At 43.0% G+C, this 22,997-nt stretch overlaps 1 protein-coding gene and 1 long non-coding RNA gene across 5 annotated transcripts in view; one reads left to right on the top strand and one right to left on the bottom strand.

Annotated features, from left to right (window-relative positions):
- LOC115614112 overlaps positions 1-22,997 on the bottom strand; it is a 136,348-nt gene that overhangs the window by 72,737 nt on the left and 40,614 nt on the right. The window lies entirely within an intron of this gene.
- Positions 1-22,997, top strand: part of FGD5 (FYVE, RhoGEF and PH domain containing 5) — a 91,440-nt gene that overhangs the window by 30,553 nt on the left and 37,890 nt on the right. For all 3 annotated transcript variants that reach the window (XM_030500426.1, XM_030500425.1, XM_030500427.1), the window contains exons 3-5: positions 3,132-3,261; positions 14,681-14,739; positions 14,850-14,880. In XM_030500426.1, coding sequence (XP_030356286.1) covers positions 3,132-3,261; positions 14,681-14,739; positions 14,850-14,880 — 220 coding nt within the window. The remainder of the gene's footprint in view (positions 1-3,131; positions 3,262-14,680; positions 14,740-14,849; positions 14,881-22,997) is intronic.

Genomic DNA, 22,997 nt, shown 5'->3' with positions numbered 1-22,997 from the left:
TGGAGGGATCACACGTAGTAGAGACTTGTATCTTGATTTTATTAACAAAAAATCAACAAAATTAACAAAAAATAGCTAGTACTATTACAGTGATCAGCTCAGCTTCTCTCTCGTTGCTGGCTTCATCCTCTGCTCAGTCAAAGATCCTTTTCCTTTGAGGTCAAATGCAAACATCACTATAGGAGCAGGATAACCAGAGAGTCTGTATACTCCAGAACACCTTTTCCAGATGTACCAATACATGTTCACAGTGAAAGTAACTATTAGAGTGCATCTATGCAGTTTCTCCCTACTCCATACCTATCAGCAGCTCTGCTAATTATAATGTAACGGGTGCTAAATAAAAGAGTTGCACTGCATTTATTCAGTCCATTTAAGGTTAGATTGCCCCAGAAGGCCCATTGCTTCCTTTGTGGTGCTAGCTAACTCTTGGAATGATTACAGACAATTGCTGGAGGAGCAGCAGATAATGTGTCTGCAATCTGCTCTCATTCAGTCATATGATTGCCACCGGGAAGAGAATTAGCTGGGGATTACCATGTCCATTCAGGTACTACCAACTCTGGGACTATTTCTCCCCTTATTCTCCACACCCACACTTTTATGAGCATCTTCCACTGCACTGAAGTTTATTGCTTGCAAAAGGTTTATTTAGCAGTGCTTTTAATAAACTAAAGAAAAAAATCAATTAGTAAAGAAACACAAGGTTTAGAATTATTTATGACTCCTATATTGCTACATATAGTTATAGATTATATATGCATATGTATATAATTTTGAATTATATTCTATATAACTACAATGGTTAATTTTATAGAAAATCTTAGCCTTATTGGTATAGTTTAAGGTAATGCATTTGTCATGGTGTCATCTTATTGGTGACTCTATTATCTTAATAAAGCAGTTTATTTTTCTGTTCTCAAATACCTAGTTGGAAGGTTTCTCCAATAGTGGCAGTTTACCAACATCAGAAGCAATTTACATAATCTCTTGGAAAGTGCCAAAACATGTCCAGGTGATTTTCACAGGCTGCACAGCAGCTTTTACTAAGATAAAAGACTTAATGTGCAGTGATGGTAATTGTTTGGGCATACCTGAAAAGTTTGCTCTGTGGGTAAGACCTTGCCCTGCATTACAATTACTCTTTCTATTGTCGTTTTATAAAATTTACCAAAACCTGTTATGCCTCAGAAGTCGTCATCTGCCACCTATCCCTGCATCCTTGTTGATTTCTTCCAGGCACCTGGCAGTGGGATTAGTGAAGACAGAGCTGCCCAGGGCACCTTCACCTGGGGAACAGTTCCTGGGAACAGTTCCAGTCTTCAGGAGCTAGGATTGCTAGGAGACCACAAGAGCAAAGACACATAAAATGGATGAAAGAATGTGAATTCATTGGAGAAAAACACATGCTGGGTATCAGGAAAGGTGTACTGCCCAGGAGCTCTATGGCAATATAGAATAGTCCCAGAAGTAAAGACCTGAGTGCTGCTGGAGTAGCTGGAGAAGGGCAGATTGGAGTGGGTGGCACAAACATGTCTGTGCCCATCCCATGTGCAAATGAGACACATAACATTTTGGGACTTCTCTTTAAACACAAGGCAGTGCCACTGGACTGCAGGCCTACTACAAACGAAGCTCATACATCAGTTCAGGAATATTGCAGGTTTTGCTACTCTATGAGCCTTTAATAATGCCATTCACAATGATTATCGCTCTTATATACGGAGGCGTTCTTCCCAAATTATAATGTGTTCTTACATTTAACATAGTGCAATCATTTACCAGAGAGAGAGAAAAGGAGAGAGTGACTTAATTTCACGTCTGATGGGGCAAAGAATTACACATTGCAGAAGGGCTGTGCGAGTAAGGAGAGAGACCGGCTAAACTATTAATAAGCCTCCTGAGCTGCTGCTGTGCCTGCCTTGCTCTTGCTTTCACTTGTGCTGAGGCCCCTTTGCTGCTGCAGCCAGGCAGACTTTTGGAAGTGCTGCCCTGCTGCCCCCACTGAAAATCTGCAGCCAGGAATAACAAACAAGAGAAGACAATGGTGAGGAGCCGTGGTGCTGCCCAGCCCTCCGCCCGGCCGCGCCAAATGCACTGGCCAGCTTGTGAGAGCTCCTCACTCTGCAGGAGGGAAGCGCTGGTGCCATAACAGAAAGGCTGCAGGTCGCACCTGCACGGGAGACACAGTGCCCTGTCTGCAGCTTGGAGTGAATGCATATACCTAGGGAGTTCCCTCCCCTCTCCCCTTCCTTTCTCCTATCTCCTTTCTCCTTTCTCCCCTCCTTTCCTTTCCTTTCCTTTCCTTTCCTTTCCTTTCCTTTCCTTTCCTTTCCTTTCCTTTCCTTTCCTTTCCTTTCCTTTCCTTTCCTTTCCTTTCCTTTCCTTTCCTTTCCTTCCCTTTCCTTTCCTTTCCTTCCCTTTCCTCTCCATTCCTCTTCTTTCCCTTTCCCTTTCTTTTTTCCTTTCCCTTTCCCTTTCCCTTTCCCTTCCAAAAGCAAATGTGAGTCTGCTTAGTGGCCTTGAGAGTCTGTGTCTTCAATGCCTTCCCACTTACCTTAACTCATCTTTGCCCAGCCTCCTGTCTCTAGCACTGACTTTGAAGCTTTATTTGTTCACATCTGGGATCCCCAAGTGGGAGATTAGATGAGGCAGAGCTGCGAAAGCAAATTAATAATATTTCAAAGGAAATGAGAACTAAAGAAATCATATTGTTTGTAACTGATTGCTACAGTATCTAATTTTCATTTTTAATGAGCACTGAGACGTTAGTTTGATTTTATTACATCCATTTTGAGGGGCTGACTAAGGAGGAACAACGCAGCTCTTTGGGCTTTTTGCTCCAAACTAAGCCAGAATATTAACCCTTTGGAGAAGCTTGAACAAGTTCAGTTAAGTTCCCACTGCCATTGCTCCTTTCAGATCCTTCTACCTGCCTAAATGGTTGCTGTTGAACCTGGTAGCAAAAAAACCAAAGCTTGAGAAATCTTGCTGTCTATGCCTAGAAGTTCTGCAGGGATTCCCTGCCCCCTGACTGGTTATCTCTGGGCAATTATGGGTTTCTTATGTCTGAGCAATAGCAAGTGCCTGGGAATAACACCAGTGAACCAGTCTGTTCTTTCTTTCTGCAGTGCCTACACTGAGCCCTACAAGGTGTGCCCAGTCTCTGTCATACCGATGGAGGTTGTCACATCAGATGAGGAACAGAAGAGTTCAGAAGATGAGGAGAGCAGCCCTGGCGATCCCAGCCTCACCAACAAGGTAAAAGAGCAGAAAATGGGGAATGCATGAAACCTGGAGAGGGAGAAACAATTTGCAGAAGAACCTGGATTCTCAGGTCTCTCTGCTCTTTGCCTGGTGCTTATTTAGAAATGTCAGAGCTATCATACCTTTACTCCCCAGTGCTCTAGCAGCAATTTACCCCTACAGCATGTGGCAAAGCCAAAGAACTGCAGTCCTGAGATGGACAGTGGAGGGAACATAGCTAGGAGGAAAGACCTGACTTGAACGTCAGGAAAACATCTCACTCGGAGTTAGCTGCAATCTTGAGAATTTTAAAACTACATTGAATGAATAATGACGAATATGTTTTTGGGACCAGTTCTGCATCGGCTGGAAAATGGAATAAATTATTTGATAGGTCTCAGCCATCTCAAAATTCTCTCATCATAGGAATATGCACTCATGTTTGGGTTTATTTTACTGTCTTCTGATGAATAAACACCTCTTAAACAAATTATGGAGAAAACCATGGAAATGTGACAACAGCCTAAGACCATACAAGGCTGTTTTAACCTCCAGTAAGCAGACTAACAATTCAGTTGTTAAAGAAATGGCATCAAGTAGTTTTAGGCACAAGTTTATCTTTGTTTTTCAGAGATTTTGTGCACGTGTTCTTGAAACCTTGTATGAGCCTAATGATCTGTGTCTCTGAGTACAAGCACCCAGTGCATAGCCCGTTTGGTATGCATGATACAGATGGGTATGTTCTTCTGAAGTCTTCCAATTTGATCCCCAGGAATGAAGGCTGCATAAGAAAACAGCAAATGCTGATTTCCTACACCTCTCTCTGGCATTCATTTTGGCCTGGTCTCTCAGTGTCAGCACAGCACAGCTGTAGCTTCCTGATTGTAGACGGCTTGTGTCTGGTCACAGGCATGTGTCAGAGCCTTCAAAAGTCTGTGCAGATGGCCCTCCAAGATCAAACAATGGCTACATAAGAGTCAACTCTGTCAAGGAGAAGTGTAAGTATATTGCTTCTAGACAGACTGGATCTCTTCAGCATTGCCAGAATGCGAAGCGTTATTTAGGGGCAGGTGTAGAGAGAGTGGAGTAGAAGTTTCCCCTCACCAGGACACCAATTCTTGAGAACACAAAAAGAAACTGCAAGTGGAATGACAGTGAAGGGCAAATGAAATTGCTGTTCTCTCATCTCTGAGGGAGAATAACTTCCTTTGATTTCCCTGTATGTCATGTCACTTTTAGGTCTACCTTGCAGGGTGCTGAGCTGCCTCTGCTACCAGTGGAAAAGACTGTGGTTTGATCTCCTTGCTGACATGAAACAAATGAAACAATTGCAAGCATTCCTTATCTTTTTTTCCACTAAGAGTCATAATTATTTTTCGTTGTTTGTTTTCACACTGTTTTTGAAAGGGAAAAGTCTTTAAATTTCTGATATTCCCTGTTAAAAATATTTTTTATTTCAGTTCTATTAGCTGACAAACCATTAGCATTTACAGAGCATACACCTGTGTGTTATCTGAGCTGGTCAGGTTCTTAGCATCTTTAGTTGTGATGCTAGTGGAAAAAGTGACAACAAAATTGCGACTTGAGTTCAGAAGGGAAATGCATGCAATCACGATGCACTTGGAAGCAAATTCAAGGCTGCTAAAACCAATTTAGTGGCCTTTTTCGTAGGGTTTTACTCACTCCACTAGGAAACGATGGTTTTCTAAATGCCTCCCTTATTGCATCTCATGCATTTTAATTGTTCTGTTGTGCTGGGGTAACCATGCAGCGTAGCTGCTGCAGAAGGCAGCAGCACTTGGAGAACAAGGATGTGTTTCACAGTCTAGCTGGAGGTATCCCTCCCACTCTTCAGGCAAACACAAGCTAAACGTCTGTACATGCCTGACAGAGATCATCAGACAGGTTTGGTTGGTCGGTTGGCTTTTGCACCCGAAGATAATTGTCAGCAAGGATCACAGTACACAGGACCAGACTTCCACAAGCTCCTGGGGAGCTGTCTTAAAACAGCTACATCTGAGTGCAGGCTGTATTTCCAGGCTGGCTGATGAATTAGTGCATGTGGCTATTTACCCTGCTGAGATGCAGGCCAGGAAAGTAGACATAATCTGATCTGCCTGTTGTAAATTCTGGCTGTAGGAAGATTAGCCATTCTGCAACCTACTGCGCTCTAGCTACAGACTCTAAAAAGATGTTGGAGGAGCAATAATTTCATCCCTGGATGACAGGCTGAGAGCTGGGCTTGTTCAGCCTGGAGAAGAGAAGGCTTCGGGAGAGGCTTACAGCAGCTCCAGTGCCTAAAGGGGCTACGAGAAATCTGGAGAGGGGCTTTGGACAAGGGTCTGTAGGGATAGGCCAAGGGGAATGGCTTTAACCTGCCAGAGGGGAGACTGAGATGAGCTCTGAGGCAGAAGCTCTTCCCTGTGAGGGTGCTGAGGCGCTGGCACAGGGTGCCCAGAGAAGCTGTGGCTGCCCCATCCCTGGCAGTGTTCAAGGCCAGGTTGGACACAGGGGCTTGGAGCAACCTGCTCTAGTGGAAGGTGTCCCTGCCCATGGCAGGGGGTTGGAGCTGGATGAGCTTTAAGGTCCCTTCCAACCCAAACCAGTCTGGGATTCTATGATTCTATGGATAAGCCATTTGCTTAGTAAGCCAAGTCAGGGGTCTGTGCTTGTATGTGGAACCAAGAAGAGATCTGGAGATGAGAAGTGGCACTGAGACACACCTTTGTGCATCTTTGTTCCTGTAGCTTCACTAGGGCAAGCATCGCTTTGGACAGACTAAGGGAGAAAACATTCAGTGCAGGGTTCTGACATGAAGGATGCAATAGATTTAACTGTTGGCTTTCACCTGTGCCAGCCACAGGACAGTGATACAGGAATCTTCCAAGGTGCCATGCAGCCCACAACGGTCTTCCTACCCTACTGCTCCTGCCTTCTTTTATTGTCTTCTCATGCAAATCTTCTGTGTCCAAGGGAACATTAGCTGCCCTGTCAAAACCTGTCTCTAAAATGACAAAGCACAAATAACTTGTCCAGCTCCTGATGAAGTGATGTATCCCTTGCAGCAAAATCCTCAGGACAACACAGGTGGCCGTAAAACATGAAAGAGTTCAGAAGCGCTGTCACTGTGGGAGAATTGAGAGACACGTTGGTCTGGATGCCAGAAATAGTACCATGGATTTTTAAATGAGCTAATCTTGTTAAAAACAACTGTTGGAGGCTGGCCTACTAAGAGCTGAATTTGGATTTTAAAAACACACAAACATGCACAAAAAACTCCAGAACCTTCTGGGGTCTGTGGGTTTTGATTTCTAGTTTTCTCCTCCTCAGGGAAAACTTAGTTTAAATAATGACATGAAACAGCCTAGATGATAGAATCTCCTCCCTGTGTTCAGATATATGGTTTTCGTTTGCATTGAGCTGGATTCTACCTGCTGCCTTTCGCTGTCATCAATGAATTCTATGCATTCCATGAACTCCAGCATGCTTTGGTTTTTCCCAGCTGCTTTCTCCTAGCCTGCTTGCCGGAGAATCACAAGGCTTGCAGTTTGCAGCAGAAATCCTCTGATATTTCTTTTTAAGGCCCATTTTAATAAGTAAATATAATTTAAAAAATAGCTCTGTACACGCATTTCCTGGTATTGTTTCAACAGCTCATCTCCTTTGAATCCCTCCCCCCTTGGGGACCAGATTCATATGAGTGTGGAGAGATTGTCAGAGCCTGCTGGAATCCCTGTTCTATGAACAATTCGAATCATGGCCAATAATATATGCTGAGGTATTTTTTACATTATAGGCTTTATTTTAAAGAGCAAACAAAGAGGGGCTTTCATCTCTACTGTGTCATGGGAATTTTTATTACTAAACACCTATTTGGAACAGGGCAGGTATAAAAACGTACAACAGGAGGTGGGTTTTGAATTTTTGCCCTTGTTGCACTGGGAGTGCCTCGGCCCCGGAGGAGCTGGGCATTTGTCATCAGAAGTCACCTGGTGCTTTTGATTCTCCTGTATAAGACTAACAGTGAAAATTCATTCTTTCTGGTTAAATAAGCACTTTATTTCCTTCTCTTCAGCCTGCTGGCATATGGTAACAACCCAGAGAACTCAGAGGCAGGGAACGCTGTAGGTTTTCTTAACCTCTGTGATTCTACTTGGTTATACTATAAAAAGCAATGCCCTTCATTCACACTATTGATGGAGACTCACTCTTTTTTTTCCTCCTGCTAAGCTAATTTAGAAGAGCTCCTGGGCCATCTCTCATTCATGTGTCTTTTACATATGGTCATTTAATTAAATCCCTCCCATTTGATCAGAAGGTGACCCATGGCTTTTCTGTACTGGGCTCTCAAGGTTATGTGATGTTATGTCTCTGAGCTGCCTGCAGAGAGCGGAGAAAAAAAAAAAAAAGAGAATTAGGGATTCCACTTAGAAAAAAAACACCCCCTTGTATCAAATAAACCAAGGACTTTATCTCCAAGCTCTCAGCCTTCACTCACTAGACAAATGCTCAAAGTCCAGGATGTAGAGCCCCAGATTTTTCCTTTCATCTTTGAGCTGAATTCAACCTGAACTTTGTGATTGTTTTTTACTGCTAAACCAGATAGATCCATCTTGGACCCACCCAGCTAATGAGCATTAAAGAATTACAGGGAAATGAGCTTAATAGTTCAGATTTGACTAGACACCAACTTCAAAATGAGTTCCCTTTGGCAGAACTTAGTTTTTGTAGCAGAATTTCCAGTTTTAAAAGAAGATCAGAAGCAGAGACAATAGAATCTTGAAAGTCTACTTTTGAGAAGCTCACCTCCATGGTTTGAAATGGACTAAAATCAACACGTTGCTGGTAGGTTTTCACCTATTGCTGGTTATGATCTGAGTTTTTTAATTGCCCCAGTAGTTTGAGGAAGCTGCTGCGTATGCTGGATCATCAGCCACCCCTCCATAGCTTGTGCTTCTCACTTCAGCAAGCAAGAGTCTTCAGGCAATTCTTTTCTTGTAGGTACTTTTTAGGACTTCTGTCCAGTTGATCCCTTTTGTCACTAACCTGCTACAATCTCCAATTGTTACAAAACTGAAGGCAGCCCCAAGACAATCCTTTTATCACACCTAACCCTCCATCTAGCTGAAGAGAAGCACCCAGCAGGGAGGAGTGAATTTTATGCTGGATCCAGAGAAGATCAAAACACATCGATCAGATTAGAGATCAAACTTGCAGCCAAGGCAGAAAGCTAGGTGCTAGCCTTTAGGTTCATTGTGGGAAAATCAAGCCTTTCAAGGGATTCACTGAGGCAATAGTATCAGCAATACATTTGCCTTCCTACCACTACATTGATAGCTCTACCTGGGGAAGGTTAGGCTTGGGGAAGGACAAACACCTGTGGGACAACCCACATCAGGGAGATGCAGCAGAGGCCCCATGGTGGTGTGAAAATTTTCTGAAGAAGTACACGGAGATGAAGCACAGGTTTTGGGGTTCTGTGGGGATGAGTAAGGGCAGGAACCCATCCACCAAGTTCAGAATTCATTTTTTCCAGCATCTTGCAGAAAGCCATGCAGACAGTCCTGTAATGACACTATACAATGCGTTGCCTTGGACTGTGCTTCAAGAGCCATTTCTATCGCACTGCTTGGTTCAGACTGTGTCACACACATGCTAAAGGTATGCTGATCAAACAAAGCAACAGTCTTAAAAATAAACCCAATAGTCAATGGGAGGCATTTAGACTGTGATCAGTTGCACAGTTTGCACCACAGTGATAAAAGGCTAAGTCTTCCTTTACAGGGTGCCTTTGGAAGGAGAAAGCAGCGGCTGGGTAAATGGGGTGCTAGTAATATTGTAGCATCAGCTATTTTATGAACTCTGTTATATTTAGCAATGGCATATAGCTAGCCCTACATTAAGCCACTGGGCAGAGGAACAATTAAAAACACTCTCTTAAATGGGTCTGTAAACACAGGATGGAGTTTCATCTGAAGAACTGAAGTGAATCTCAGAATATTAAAAAAAAAAAAAGAAAGAATGTGATTAATCTGGTGAATACCTGTAAGAATTATAGTCTATAAAGCACTCACTCAGAAAATAAATTAATACAAATCCTAGGACAAGTAATAAAGCCATAGCTGGAACATAAAGACATTTCTTTCATCCAGAATACAGTTCTGTCTGCCAGTTAACTGTATGTGAAATCTAAAAGTAGAGTTTAGTCTAAACCCAGCAATGTGTTACAAGGGACTGTATACAACCAGCATATGAGAGATGTGACCTTAGCTGGTGGCAAAATGTGAAAGCCTGTAGCGAGGCAAATAGCATGTAACCAGAGCAAGATGGCATAAAAAAAGGGGAATTCAGACCAGATGTGGCTGGGTTTATGCCAGTGCAAACCCAAAGCATTCTGGCTAGCCATTTAGGTCTTAGGTCTAATATAGCTAATCCTAGCCAGACTGGAGGGGTGCTCATTGCCATTATATATATATGTGTATATATATACTTATGATGGTATGCTGAGAGGCAGGGCATGAAGGGGAACTTCATACAGAAAGGATCTCTAATGCTGCTTTTGTGAGAAGGAGCACAGGAGGTGGGATGCTTCACCATTCTCCCAGGTATCAAACTAACAGGCAGTAGACAAAAAGAAGGGAGCAACCCAGTATGCAGATGGAGGCGACCAGTGCAGGAACAGGGAACACAAAGCCTATCCACAAAAATCTCACTACAAGCAGGGCAGCTACTGACTCACGGCAGCAGTACATCAACTGCCTTTGCTGCTCCTTATCCATTTCCACTGGGTGGGCTTGGTTTCCAGACTCCATTAATCATTCTGTTTTGCAAACCTCTAACCTTCACATATTAAAACACACACACACAAGAAATGTGCTGGAGTTGGGAATGACAGATTTATGTGCCTTGAGGAAGCACCTAATTCAGACATCTTTCAAGAGACAGCTCTTGATTTATACAATTACACGTATTCCCCAGGAGAGCTGCAATCTAGCTCTTCAAGGCAGCGGCCTGGGAGACAGGAGATGTGGACAGCTTTTCCTTCTCTCTCGGTGATTCGCAGAGCCGGCCTGAAAAAGTCACTTGTTCTTGTAATGCCTCAGTTTGCTGTTGGCACTGCTGTGACATCACTGTGAGCTGCTACATAGTTCATCATAATTACAAAAGGGGCATTATGAAGTCACTCAGCTCAGAGGCTGAAGCTTGGAAACTGCTGTAGCCCGTATGACAGTAGTGCTCTTGTGCTGGGTACCATCCAGGTACAATGCGCCTACCCTGAGGAGTCTGTGAAGTAAGACACACACATAGAAAAAAGCTTGGAGAGATGCAGTTTGCCCGTGTCAGCATGGCAAGAGAGTGGCACATACAAGAATGGAGCTGCTGCTTCTATGTCTTGATTAGTTACCCTGCTTTTGAAATGCAAAACTTGGGTTACTCCCTAAGTGCTCCAGATGAGTGGCTTGCACAGTACTAATGCTTCAGTTTTAGTGAAGTGTTCTGTGATCTACTTGTGCTGCTGTTAGGCCATACAAACCCTGTTCCAGCCCCATGGAGGCAGATTTGCCTCCAGGCCCACAGTTTTTAAAGCTGGATCAGGAGGCCAATCTGGTTCTGATCAAGGTCCTGCAAACAACTAGGGTCAGAGGGGAGTGACTGACACCATCACCATAATACCATCTAATCAAAGCACGGCCTGGTAGGGCCCACATCAGATGCCTTGGCATTGCTCAGAACAAAGCCAGAGCATATGAATGACTCAGTGTGGTGATGTCATCCCTACATTAATGGGATCACTACCGCACAGAGAAGGAATCCTGCACTAGTTCAGTGCCATATTAGCACGCTCAGCATGGGCCATTAGCCATCTTTCTCCACTGTTCACTACTTGCCCCTTCTCAGCTCTATCAGAAGGCACAAAAGGGACATGAAACCTAAAGTTTCTCAGTTTGAACTTCTTAAGACTAGTACTAAAGCTGTGCTCACATGTGCTCTGTAAAGAGCTGCAGGATTTTCGGTCTTTATTGTTCTAAACAAAATCTTTCTGGTAGTGGTGTGCTTCATTAAACATTGGGAATCATGAGCTGTTGGAGAAGGAGAAACTATGAGCAAGTCACAAGTCATCTTTAGGTCTTAGTTTTCCATCAGTAAACTTGGCATCTATTTGGAAGAGGGCTGTAGGGCTTAAGTTTTGTTAGCCAATGGAGAGATGATTGCACAGTATCACCTTGGCTTTGCAAGTTATGCTTATCAGCTGAGCTGTAGCAAGCTCCTAACCTGGTTAAAGTGCTTTGTGTTTGCAACCTTCCTGGCACCACCATGTTTTTCAGAGTGGAAAGAACGGGGAGATATTTCAGTTATATATTGCAATTTTATATTGTATATTGCAAGCATTTTATTAAGCATTTGGTTTTGGGAACGGTGGGGTGATAAGGCTATAGGATGAGGAGACTCAGTGAAGCTGAAAGCCAAGGGTCCCCACGTGGCTGCGTAGCCTCCATCTGCTAAGCAGACGCACGCAGTGAGGCCTGAAGTGCAGCTTCTGAAGTGGGAACTGGGAAGGGACTGTGCTGTGGGGCTGGGCGCAGGCTGCAGTGAGCAAGGGTTCCTAAAAAGCTTGGCAGTGCTACAGTAATCACTTGGACTTTATTTCAGAAACTTGGTGCTTGAGGGACTGGCACCCCCTCTATCCCCTATTCCCAGAAGTCTGTCTCTGGACACTGTCGTCAATTTCAGAGTTCATTTCCTGGCTAAACAAACAGCAATTAAATAATACAAGACAGGCAACGCCTAGGGACACTGTCTCAAACTCACCCTAGACAGGCCATGTAACACTGGGGTACCTGTGTTCTGGCTCTTGGCTAAGACATGTTAATCACAGGAGAAATTGCAGAGTGTGACAATGTGTGTATGCAAGGGGAAAGTGGGCTTGGCCTGCTGGGGAAATGGCTTCCTGGCACTGCTTGTCCAGAGAGGACAAGTTGGGCAGCCAGCACTGGGCCAGGTGACCCCAAAAGAAACACACCGCTTTCATTTTCATCTCATCTGCTTTGCCTGTGTAGAGGAAATGGGAGAGAATAGAAAACTTGGTGCCTCTGGTGTGTTCCTCCAGCAGCTGGGACAACCAGGAGAGGCACATCATTGTCATCTTCAAGGGGTGTGCACAAAGTGGAACCAGGGGGAAAGGGGCAATCAAGTATTTGCTCCCAGAAAGAAAATGAAACTAAGGAAAACATGTAAGATCTTTCTAGTGCATTCTATTGAACTGTAGTGCCATTCTCCAAAAGTAAGGGACTCAAAGCATGCTCTTTGGCACCCATCAGCTAAAAGACACAAAGCACTAGGGAACATACCCTCAGACTCCTGGTGCTAAAGGAGAGATGGATTAGACATCTGAGACTGACTAATAGTTCACTCTCTGTATTTTGTTTGACTCTTGCAATCTTTAGTTGCCTCCCAGTAAAAGTACACAGAAATAGACTGAAGACGAAAGCAAAGTCACTGTGACTCTGCTCATTTTCTATACATGAAGCCTCATTGATTTAGCTCATCATCATTGGGGTTCAAGGACTTCTTCACTTGTATTCACTATTGACTGGATTGGACTGTAATTCTTCTTGGGGGTCCATCACCCCCAGCATGAAAACTCACAAAGCAGCAAGGGATCTTTAGCCTCCTCACAGAAAGAGAGACCCTTCCTTTGCTCATGTGTGCAGTCATGCTGCAATGTCATGCTGTCAATACTGACTTCTATTTGCAATATGCTTTGACTGGTCCTTGGTTCCTCTGAAATAAGCAGTGATCAATCCACCTGTTGGTGCTTGAATTCCTCACTTTTGTATGAATACCTAAAGTTACTTAAAACTGGAAGAATCTTAAAATGTAACTTCTATCACATATTCCTCTTAATTTACGGGATGTTGGGCAATGAATAGCTTTGATTATGTCTCAGCTGACCTTGCTACTGGGTTTTTTACCACTCCAAGTATTCACTTGACTGTATTTCAGCTTCCAGCACTTCAGGAAATGTTTTGGTCTTTGCTACATTTTTTGCAGCTTGTTGCAGGGCAGAATGAACCATAAACTTTGAAAGGGGAAAAAAAATCCTGAAATCCAGAAGTTGATCCCTGTAGATATGAAAGGTATTCACCAGGATGATGGAACGGGACTTTTGAGCAACTCAGATACTTCTATGGTGTGCCAGAACACCTGCATCCCAGGGAATGCTAATGAGGAGAAGGGCAGGACAGAGAATAAAAAGTCTATAATGCATTTAGCTTAAACTGGCTTAGACATTTTTATTGCTCAGATCTGCTATGTAAATTTGGGTTGGGGTCCTAGCAATACTTTTTATGAGGAGTTCCAATCAAGGTTCATGTTCTCTGACCCCTCCAGCCCCCTTACGCAGAATTTGGTGGAAGAATATAGCCACAAACTTCCCACCTGACACATACTAAGGGACTGCATCATAAGATCAGCAAGTCCCAGTCTCTCCTGAGTAGGCTTTCAGAAAGCAGGATCTGTAAGCAGTAGGGCTCCAGTGTACCTGGTCTGGCAAACAATGTCATGCAGTCTTGCTGTTGAGCCCATCTCCCCTGAGTCCACTTCAGGTCACTTGAGGGCTGCTTTTCTTTACTACTACTAGACCACTATTTTAGTTCCCTACTTCACCACTGCTAAATAAGTCAAACTTTTCCCAGTAGACTCTTTTCAGCAAGTATTTCCGTGCTTTGGTCATTTCTTAACATAAGGTTGAGTCACGAAATAGGAGCAAAATACTCTAATTAGATGCTCGCACCTCAGAGCCCTACACTTTGCTTCTGTCACAGTTTTCTGTGTCTTCCGAGATGCCTAGCAGTGAAGTAGATGCCACTGAGATTTCAAACAATGTTGTCTGCTGGAGTACGGAACGCTTTGCTTTCTGGAGATATTTATGGCCATTTAGCTTAGACATTTTGTGTAGCATGTAATAAAGCCTTTTGTGCCATTTGCCTCCACAGATCTCACAGCAGTGAGAACAGTTTGGAATTTGACCAAGAACTCCCTTTTCCATGTAGCTAAGAGTACTGAACACATGGTATGAGCCTCAACAGCCATGAAGCTAACCTGTTCAAAGCTAAGCACTTTCTGCTTCTCTGACAAATTCTGGACCGGTAAAAATCATCAGAAAATTTCTCTCCTTCTTCAATAAGAACACATTTTTCAAACTCGATGTCTGCCTGAGCAGCTGGTGTATCGTACTATATTTCTAGCATTTGAATTGCGGAAACACCCTGTCATAGAAAGGACTCCAGGATGCCAGACACTGAACAACAAAGAATAAAAGCCTGGTTACTATTTTTACTGAAGGAATATGTCAGTTCAAAGTGCTCTCTAACACTGCTTTACTTCTTGGAATGAGACATCTCTAACTGTCTCTGGTTTTTGCTGTTGACAGGAAGAAGGCCAGTCCAGAGCTCACCTCATTGCCCAGGAGCTGGTGTCTTCAGAAAAAGCGTGAGTGAACTGTTGCAACCTACCTGTTGTTCTCCTAAAGCTGAAGCTATGCAATCAACCCTTCAGCAGTGGTTTGACAGTAATTAATAAAGGTTTGTCTCTTTCCCCAGGTATGTGGAGATGCTCCAGCTGTTATGTATGGTAAGGAAATAATTTTAATCACTGAAACCTAATTGCCCTTCTGGTTAGCTGCAATTTAGAAGACATAAAAGCATTGAAGGGGCTGAGGTGAGTTTGAGGAGGAATGGCTTACTGTGAACCATTGCAAAGGAATACATCTGCCACTAATCTGCTCTTGCTACAGATCCTCAAATCTGGCGTTTGTCATTTGCAGGGAAGAGTGTTGCCCTGTATTTGACACCACTGTACATTCTTTGACACCAGCAAGATGTAGTTGTAGTTATCCACTGTTCCCTGGGCAAAGTCCTTCTGGATTTCCAAAAGTACCATCGAGGAAAAAAAAGAACAAAGAGAAAACCATCTGCCAGCTTCTGAATCAAAACAGAAGAGAAATATACACACAGGAAATTACCATGCACAGAGAGTATTAGCCACTCTGCATCTTCCTTAGATGCATCTGATTAAAATATGCTTAATGTATTTAATTTTCCATTTCCAAGTGCATTTGTACTTTGGTACGTTATGGACAGCATGTAAACTCAGGGCTGAACTAGAGTGCATGTACAGTGCGCTGTATTTAGTGGAGGTGTCTAGGAGAGGCCTCTCCTTTGCATTATATCCTAGCATTTCCCATATACCTCTAGGAGATAAAACCAGCTCACTAACATGGCCTGAAAAATCCTCAATATATAGATCCAAATCTGGCTGCACACCCTCCCGGCTGCTGTAGCATGGTACTCTCAGGCTGCCTTGCCTATGCTGTTGCTGGGCCAGGAAAGGGATGCTTCAGGACTTTCCCAGTCCCTTCAGGACTTATTCTGCCCTTTTCTCCTTCCTCTGGTAAAACCCCTTGTGGTGAATTTGGCTCTAAGGCTTCATGTGTAAATGAGTAATTTATACATTTTCACAATAATCCTATTTTCTGCCTGTAGAAAACATTTGGAAGGAACAGGAAATGTTCCATTTTGGCTCTCTTTTCCAAGTTGACCAATTTTAACATGGACAGGGGTTCTGGTTTATATCTGTGCTAAATTCTTCTGGTTTAGAAACAGTTATGGATGCAAGTGTTGGACTCCAGCTGGATGGACTCCAAACTGTTGGTAATCCCTAATAAAAAAAATCTTCATAAAAATTACAGCTCATAGATTAGTCAGGGAAAACCTCTGCTTGATTGCTAATTTTATCTGCTGCAGTGCCTCAGAGTTGGCTCAAGCTACCAGGGAATGAAAACAGAGAGTTTTCCTGGCTTGACTCAAAAACGCGAATACTCCCTGCTCTCCTGCTGGGGAACTCAGACACTCCAAGCAAAAGTGTGTTTACTACAGAAAATAAGTGTCATTACCTGGAGCATGGCCTGCCAGTCCTGGAATTAAAGTGTTGAGGCATGAGGGAAATTTGGTCTGTTTTAATCATACTTAATCATTAGGTTTGGATCAGCTGATTAATTTATCAGAGAAAAGATACCAGTAATAGCAGTCCTATGACTGGGCAAGTTCTTCTGTTTCTGTCAGTCATCAATTTAAATTGGAAGCACTTGTTTGGATTTTATACATGTTTCAGAATATTCCACTGAATCCTATTTTGCTGGGATTTGTTTCCCTGCCTGCCCATCCCAGTGGAGTAGAGCAATCTTATGAATGTTTTGCATATGTTCATGATTTCATTAATTATGAAAGTCAGAGCACCAAAGAGGAGTTTAGAATTTCAAATTAAAATAAGAGATAGACCTAAAGTAAACCCTTGAGTGAATGCATTGATTTGCAAATGTAAGCCACTTCTAGGTTGTAAAATGTCAAAATCACAGTAACCATCTTCACTTTCCTGTCCCAGTTCTCATTGTCTCAAGTTAGAAAGTTCAGAAAGATCTGCATCAATTTGAGGATGAAATTTTGGGTGCATAATTTTGATTAATGATTTTCTTCTGCAGTGGAAAAGTATCCTTCTTGCCCCAGCACACACTCCTTTAGGGCTCCTGGAGGGTTTTTTTCAGCATACTCAATAAGCAATTTTCTCAAATAAGATTTAATTCTTTCTATGAGCTGGCTTTCGAAGTAGTGAGGAAGTATGAATGGCACCTGGGCTGGAGACTGAGCGGGAAGAGGAACAGCAAGTCTGTTTTCACACTATTTCTAGTTCAGACACTCCTTAGTTTAGAAGAGATCAAAAATCTTTATGGCAACAGGATCAGAGGGTTTATATCTGCGTAGAAAGCCACAGTCCCACACTGTTACCTTTTCCACCCCAACTGCTGTAGGATCTTTATATTCACCTGTTGCCCAGTGCATTACTCCAGAAATCTGGAGAAACCATTACCCATTTTACGTTGAAGTCCCTCAGACTACAGTCATATTACTACCCAGATGAGGCTTTTCAATGCTGTCATAGTGCAAAAAGTTACAACGAAACAATTGCTGCTTCTTACGCATTTGAAAAGCCTTAGGAATAGGCACATCAGTAAAAAACTGTGCTTCGCTGTGCACTTGCTGTTGACACAGGTCCCACTGGCAGATGTCACAAGCAACCACAGCGACCACAGAGTCACCAAACTGCCCTCAAGGCACAACATCCCATTCATGGCCAGTTAGGACCAAAGGCTTCCTCGACAGCGTATCTCAGCTCAAGCAAACATTCCTCTCTGTTTCTCATCACCAACTTTCTCAAGAGAACAGCTCCTAGATGCTCATATTCAAGTCTCAAGTCTCATCTTTTATAAACCTACATGTTGGTAAGAAAGGCACAGAACTACACCACTGCTTTCAGAAATGAAAATAAAAGGCTTTTCGTAAGCCTGCAGCAAAAGCGGTTTCCCATCTGATTCCCAGGCTTGGCTGGAGCTGCTATTCATTCAACATAACAGAATCTGTTTGGCCTTTCAGTGTAGACTTTAATAAATTGATTGATTGCCAGAACGATGGCATTTCCATACACCCACTCTGCTATTGAACTGAAAGAGTGGAAACATTGTGTTAGCTCACAAACTCAGTATCAGTTGGTGTGGTAGTAGTGATAATAATCTAAAGGGTTAGCTGTTATTTGCCCTACTCAGAGGTGACGCGATTCTCTGGAGCAGGGAGTTTAGAACTCATTCTGGACTGAGCAGATGGGGCTGTCAGGGCCTTGCAGTCCAAGTCCCTGATCTCTTGCTACTCACTATTTAGTTTTCCAAAATTGATTAGCCTTTGCATTTTCCTCAGGATCATTTAATCCTCAAACTTTGTCATTCTTTTCTCCTATTTTTCTTCCCTGTTAATGCAGGCTGCACTTGCCATCTCTTTCTTAGCGCCTCCTCCTGAACAAAGATGCTGCAAGTTGCTTTCTCAGCCTAATGTTTCACACCTCACCTCTGAGAACCAAAAGTCAGGTGTATTTGCTTCCCTTCAGCCAGTCTGTTTTAAATGACTTCACTAGAAGTACACAAAATCAAACTGCGTGTGAGTGACTCTCACTGCCTCAGGTTCTCAGTCTGTACAGAATCAAGCATTTGCTTGATAGTGCACCGCGTTCACATTTATTTTGTCTTTGGCTTTTGTACATAAAATCACCATTTTTGCACATATACCCCTTTGAAGTAATTTTTACTTCCCTCCAAGGCATTTAGTGAATTAAGGTACCTAAAAGGACAGCTCTGCAACGAAAAAAACACCAGCCCCAACACCTCCCTGTTCAAAGAAAGTTGATCCTGTTTCCTGGTTTGCATTTTCCTCATAACAATGGTCACAATTCTTGGAAACACCAAGACCCAGATTTATGCTTCGTCAGCATTTGAAGACACGGATACGAATATGATATGAATAGACATAACATGTGTTGGTTCTCCAGCCTTTGGAGCAGCTTGGGATCCAACCTTGTGCTAGACTGAAAAATACATCTTAGGAAATAAAACAGAACCAATCATCTTAGTGCTCAAGTCCCTAACCCAAAGGTATCTAAATGCAGATTATCATGAAGTCAGGCTCGCTGGTTAAACTCTATACTTTCACAAATCTTGTGGGCAGCACGTCCTTAAGAGCGAGAAATAAACATCTAATTTAGGAGCCACTATTACATGTTAGACAAAACAGAACTCCATCTTTCAGATTATTTACACTTGCAGGGAATGATTGCCTGAGCCTTTTTTACTACTGTGAATTTCTTGGATGATGTTCAAAGTTCTGCTGGACCAATCAAGTCATTACTTTCCTAATGAAACACTTCAGTGACTGGAGCACACTGGCTAAATAAGGGCTAGCTGGCTGTTAGACCCTCTGAAGCTCTTCTCAAAGCCTAAACACACACTGCTACAAGAGAATAGCCTGCCGTCACTTACAGTAGGCTGGCGTTTTGTCCTAATCTATTTATTCCTTGTTGTCTCTCCATCAGCAGTGGGAAAATAGCTCTGTATTGGCCAGGCAGCCTCTGCAGTGGGAACACTGAGCCAAATAGCCTTCAGATAATCTGTGTATCTCTTAAAAGAAGAGAGAAGACACACTAGCACATTTGGCATCAGGACAATTCCCTGTAACAAGCCCCACTGATACAGTATTTTCAATGCATACTCTACAGCTTACCAGTTCTGAAACTCATTTGCAGTGTTTCAGATGAATCTGTGTATTTGTCTGCCTGTGAGTGTGTGCTGAGGTCAGGGTTCCTAACCCAGATTGTACCCTGCAATGGCAGGAGAAGAGACTAATTCTGCCTGCTGCAATAGTATGTTCTGCTGTTCCTGCTGAGCTCAGCAATGAGAGATTTGGGAAGATCACTGCTCAGTATAGATCAGAGGTCGCTCACTCTGCTACATGAGATGTGCCACTTTTTAATTCAGGGGTGCCACTTTGACTTTCGTTATCAGGAGGAGAGGCTGCTGGCCCTAATGCAGCTGGACTCAAAGCATATTCAACCCTATTACTGGAGAGACTTAATACACAACCTCACTGTTTCTGTATCTGCTCACAACATCCGGGAAGCAAAACCCAGGACTAACTTTTGTCCCATTAACTACTCCTTTTGTCTTTGTATTAGAATATCAAATTTCACACAGATGTTGAATCTTTCAGAGAATTTTCTTGCTAAGTGCCCTATCAAAACCTTCTGGTTACTGGCATTGCTGACTCCTTTGAAAGAATACCTGGAGATACCTACCTGCTACAAAGGTTTCCAGGCCACTGATCCCAGGTAACTGGGCCCCTGTTCTGTAGCCCTGAGCCAGGTACCTAAATTTTCTTTTTTTTATTTTTCCCCAAACCTCTCTTGTCATTGCTGCTTCCTCCCAGCATTGGCACTGCTGGCATCTCCAAGGCATCTTGTATCGCACCACCCTCCAGTGAGCCTCATCACCTCACAGAGGGTATCACATTCTACTCCAAGGGAAAGGCATGTGACAGTTAGGCAGTGCTCTGCATAAAACATGAGATCTTGTTGAAATTAACCCTCCATTCCTCCTTGTCTTATGCCCTTATGACAGGCTCCAGGTTACAGTCCCCATTTCCAGCAGGGAACAGCAGTTCTTCAGATGCATTCTTGAGGAAAAAACGTAACTTGTGCGTGTTAGTGATGTGCAGGAATGAAAGATTAAAAAAAACAAAACCCAACCAACCTTTGTGGTTGATGGTTCTGATCCTCTTTGTTTCACTTAGTTATTTGTAGAGTTTATCTCAGGGATGTTAGGGATTTGGCCATTGGATGCCTGTAAAGGGCTTATTTATGAGTGTCCAAAATGTGATGAAAAGTTTTATGCTTCAAAAATGCATTTTTATACCACAGTTTCAAACCTTCTGTGTCACTCAGCAGCTTGAATTATGCTTTCACATGCACACACAAACTGGTGTCTGCAGACTGGTGCAGGTGTAGACATAAGACAGGAGTCAGATCATAGGCGCATACACCCCTGGATGAGACTGAGCTCTGTGGCCATCATGCCAGAGCCTTGAACTGAACAGCTTCAATTCATGCTGCTGTTCTAAGTAAGTTTTGACCCAGCAGGGAATGATACAGACTCAGCGTTTGGTACCTTCTGTGTCTGGATGTGTGGCTTGGGTGACAGACTTGGGGACCTGCAGGTACCATGACTGATTACAGTTAGTGAGATTGCAAAAGCACTTTGCATTTGATTTACGGCTTCCCAGGCGCTCAGCATTTTCAGTAGTGACACCATTTTTATTTTTTTTAATGGACATTTATAGGATTGCTGTCATACTGCAGGGTGTTGGTAATCATTAGGAAGCTAGCTATCCAGGCAACTGGAATGAAATCATTTGTCTGAGAATTAACTATAATCAAAGGCACAGGCAAGTAATGACTAATTCCATCCACTGAGATGCTGTGGGAAAGGAGTGTTAATCTTGTTGCTCAGCTGTGGTGGGAAGTGGACAGATTCAGAGCTGTTCCATGTTCATTTGGAAAAGATTACATTTCTGTAACATACTAGGTTACCTAAGCACACCAGTAGTGAACTTAGTACAGCTATTCACTTCCCCAGGCACAATAAGCTGTGAGGCCCCTTTGGATTCTTTCCCTTTCCCCAGTCTTGATTAATTGTGATAACTGAGGACTTTGAAAGGTTGCAGATTCCTTTGACTTAGGAAAAGCATCCAGAAGATGGATTGACTGGCTTACTTGGGTGGAAAGCCTCTGGAGTATACACTGGCTGAAGCAGGTAGTTGGATAGGCTCACTCACACATCAGAAAAAAATGGGAGCTGGAATAGCACAACATTGGGGTTATTTATGGTACTGCGGCAGGACACATTGAAATCAAACCCAGATGATTAAGAAACACAATATGCTTTCAGAAATGTTTATGGTCTTATTTTGTCCAGTTTATAGTTATTCAAAAAGAAAATTGTCACCAAGATCTTTTTTTTAACCTAGTTCTAGTGGCTTTCAAGAAAAAAATGCTTCCTCTCTCATTATTGCTAAAAACCCACAGGATATGTGTGACTTTCCTTTTGGCTAGTATCTATGAGATATCCCAGTCATTCCGGGTCATAGTGAGCCACTGCATACATTGCAGTTGACAGTGTTACAACAGAAAAGCCAGGAATGAATCTGAGGATACAGAAAACTGCTCTTGCCTTGAGTCAGTTCCTACTGGTGAGGTGAGAGAAATGTTGAAGATCTTTCCCCAAAGCCTCTCCTGCTCCTGATAGAACCTTTCAGCACGACCACAGTCATACCAAACAGATCCCCAGCCCTCTGAAATCAATACAGCTACCTTGACTTAATCAAACTAAAGTGGACCACATAATGTAAGATATGGATCCCCAGTGAATCATAATCTGTTGAGTTGCTCATACCTGTACCATCAGCAAGTTTCATGGAAATAATTTCCTTCAGACTCCTCTTTAATTACTCCACATATAATACTTCACTAGACAGAAGGCAAAGTCATGAGAAATGCCATGGTAAATCCCAGTATGGCCCAGAGAACTTTGTAAGATTGTCCCTAAAAGTTCAGGGAACAGAATCTGACTTTTTGGCAATAGGTTTCATGATCACTAGATCCTGATAGAGGAAGATAATCAACCTATCCCATCCTGGTTCAGGGCCAGATGGAAGCAGCTTGGCATCTTTCAATGAGCTGTGTGACCTTAGAAGTTTCTTTTTATCAAGCCCCTGCTTCCTGTCACAGCACATTTGGCCACATCACACACAGTGAGGTCGAGGCCAGGAAATGGTCCCTGAGTGGAACAATCTAGCTGTCATTTCTACTACCTCATGCAGCAGCATCACCTCAGTGACTGTTAAAGCAGCTGCATTTTTTTTCTTCTGATTAATTGGCTCCTACAGGCTCACAGAGAGTGTTTTAATGTATCTTTGAAAAAACATTGGTTTGAATAATAATGCACTGTTTGCAGAGTAGCGTGTGGAAAAATACATTCAAAGCATGGATCTGGCCAGACTGGTCAGACACTAAAGCTTTCCTTCACACTAGTTCTTGGGCTGAAGCAGAGCTCAGTGTGAACGTGCTGGAAGAAGAACTTCTGATGTGACGGCCTTGGGCTGACAGGATGCAACCAGGGCTTTAACACCAGCTCTGCTGTGACTAGGTGCTTGGGCTTTGTATGTGGTTATGAGCCACCTGATCATTCATGAGATCACCAAAAGCCCCAGTTTTAACTTGTGGTTTGTTTTTTTCTCAAGATGCAGTGTTAGCATATCCAT

The sequence above is a fragment of the Strigops habroptila genome, chromosome 11 (genome assembly GCF_004027225.2).
Source record: "Strigops habroptila isolate Jane chromosome 11, bStrHab1.2.pri, whole genome shotgun sequence".
Taxonomy (NCBI): domain Eukaryota; kingdom Metazoa; phylum Chordata; class Aves; order Psittaciformes; family Psittacidae; genus Strigops; species Strigops habroptila.
Note: the sequence above shows the minus strand (reverse complement) of the source record. Positions and strands in the feature narration are given on the sequence as shown.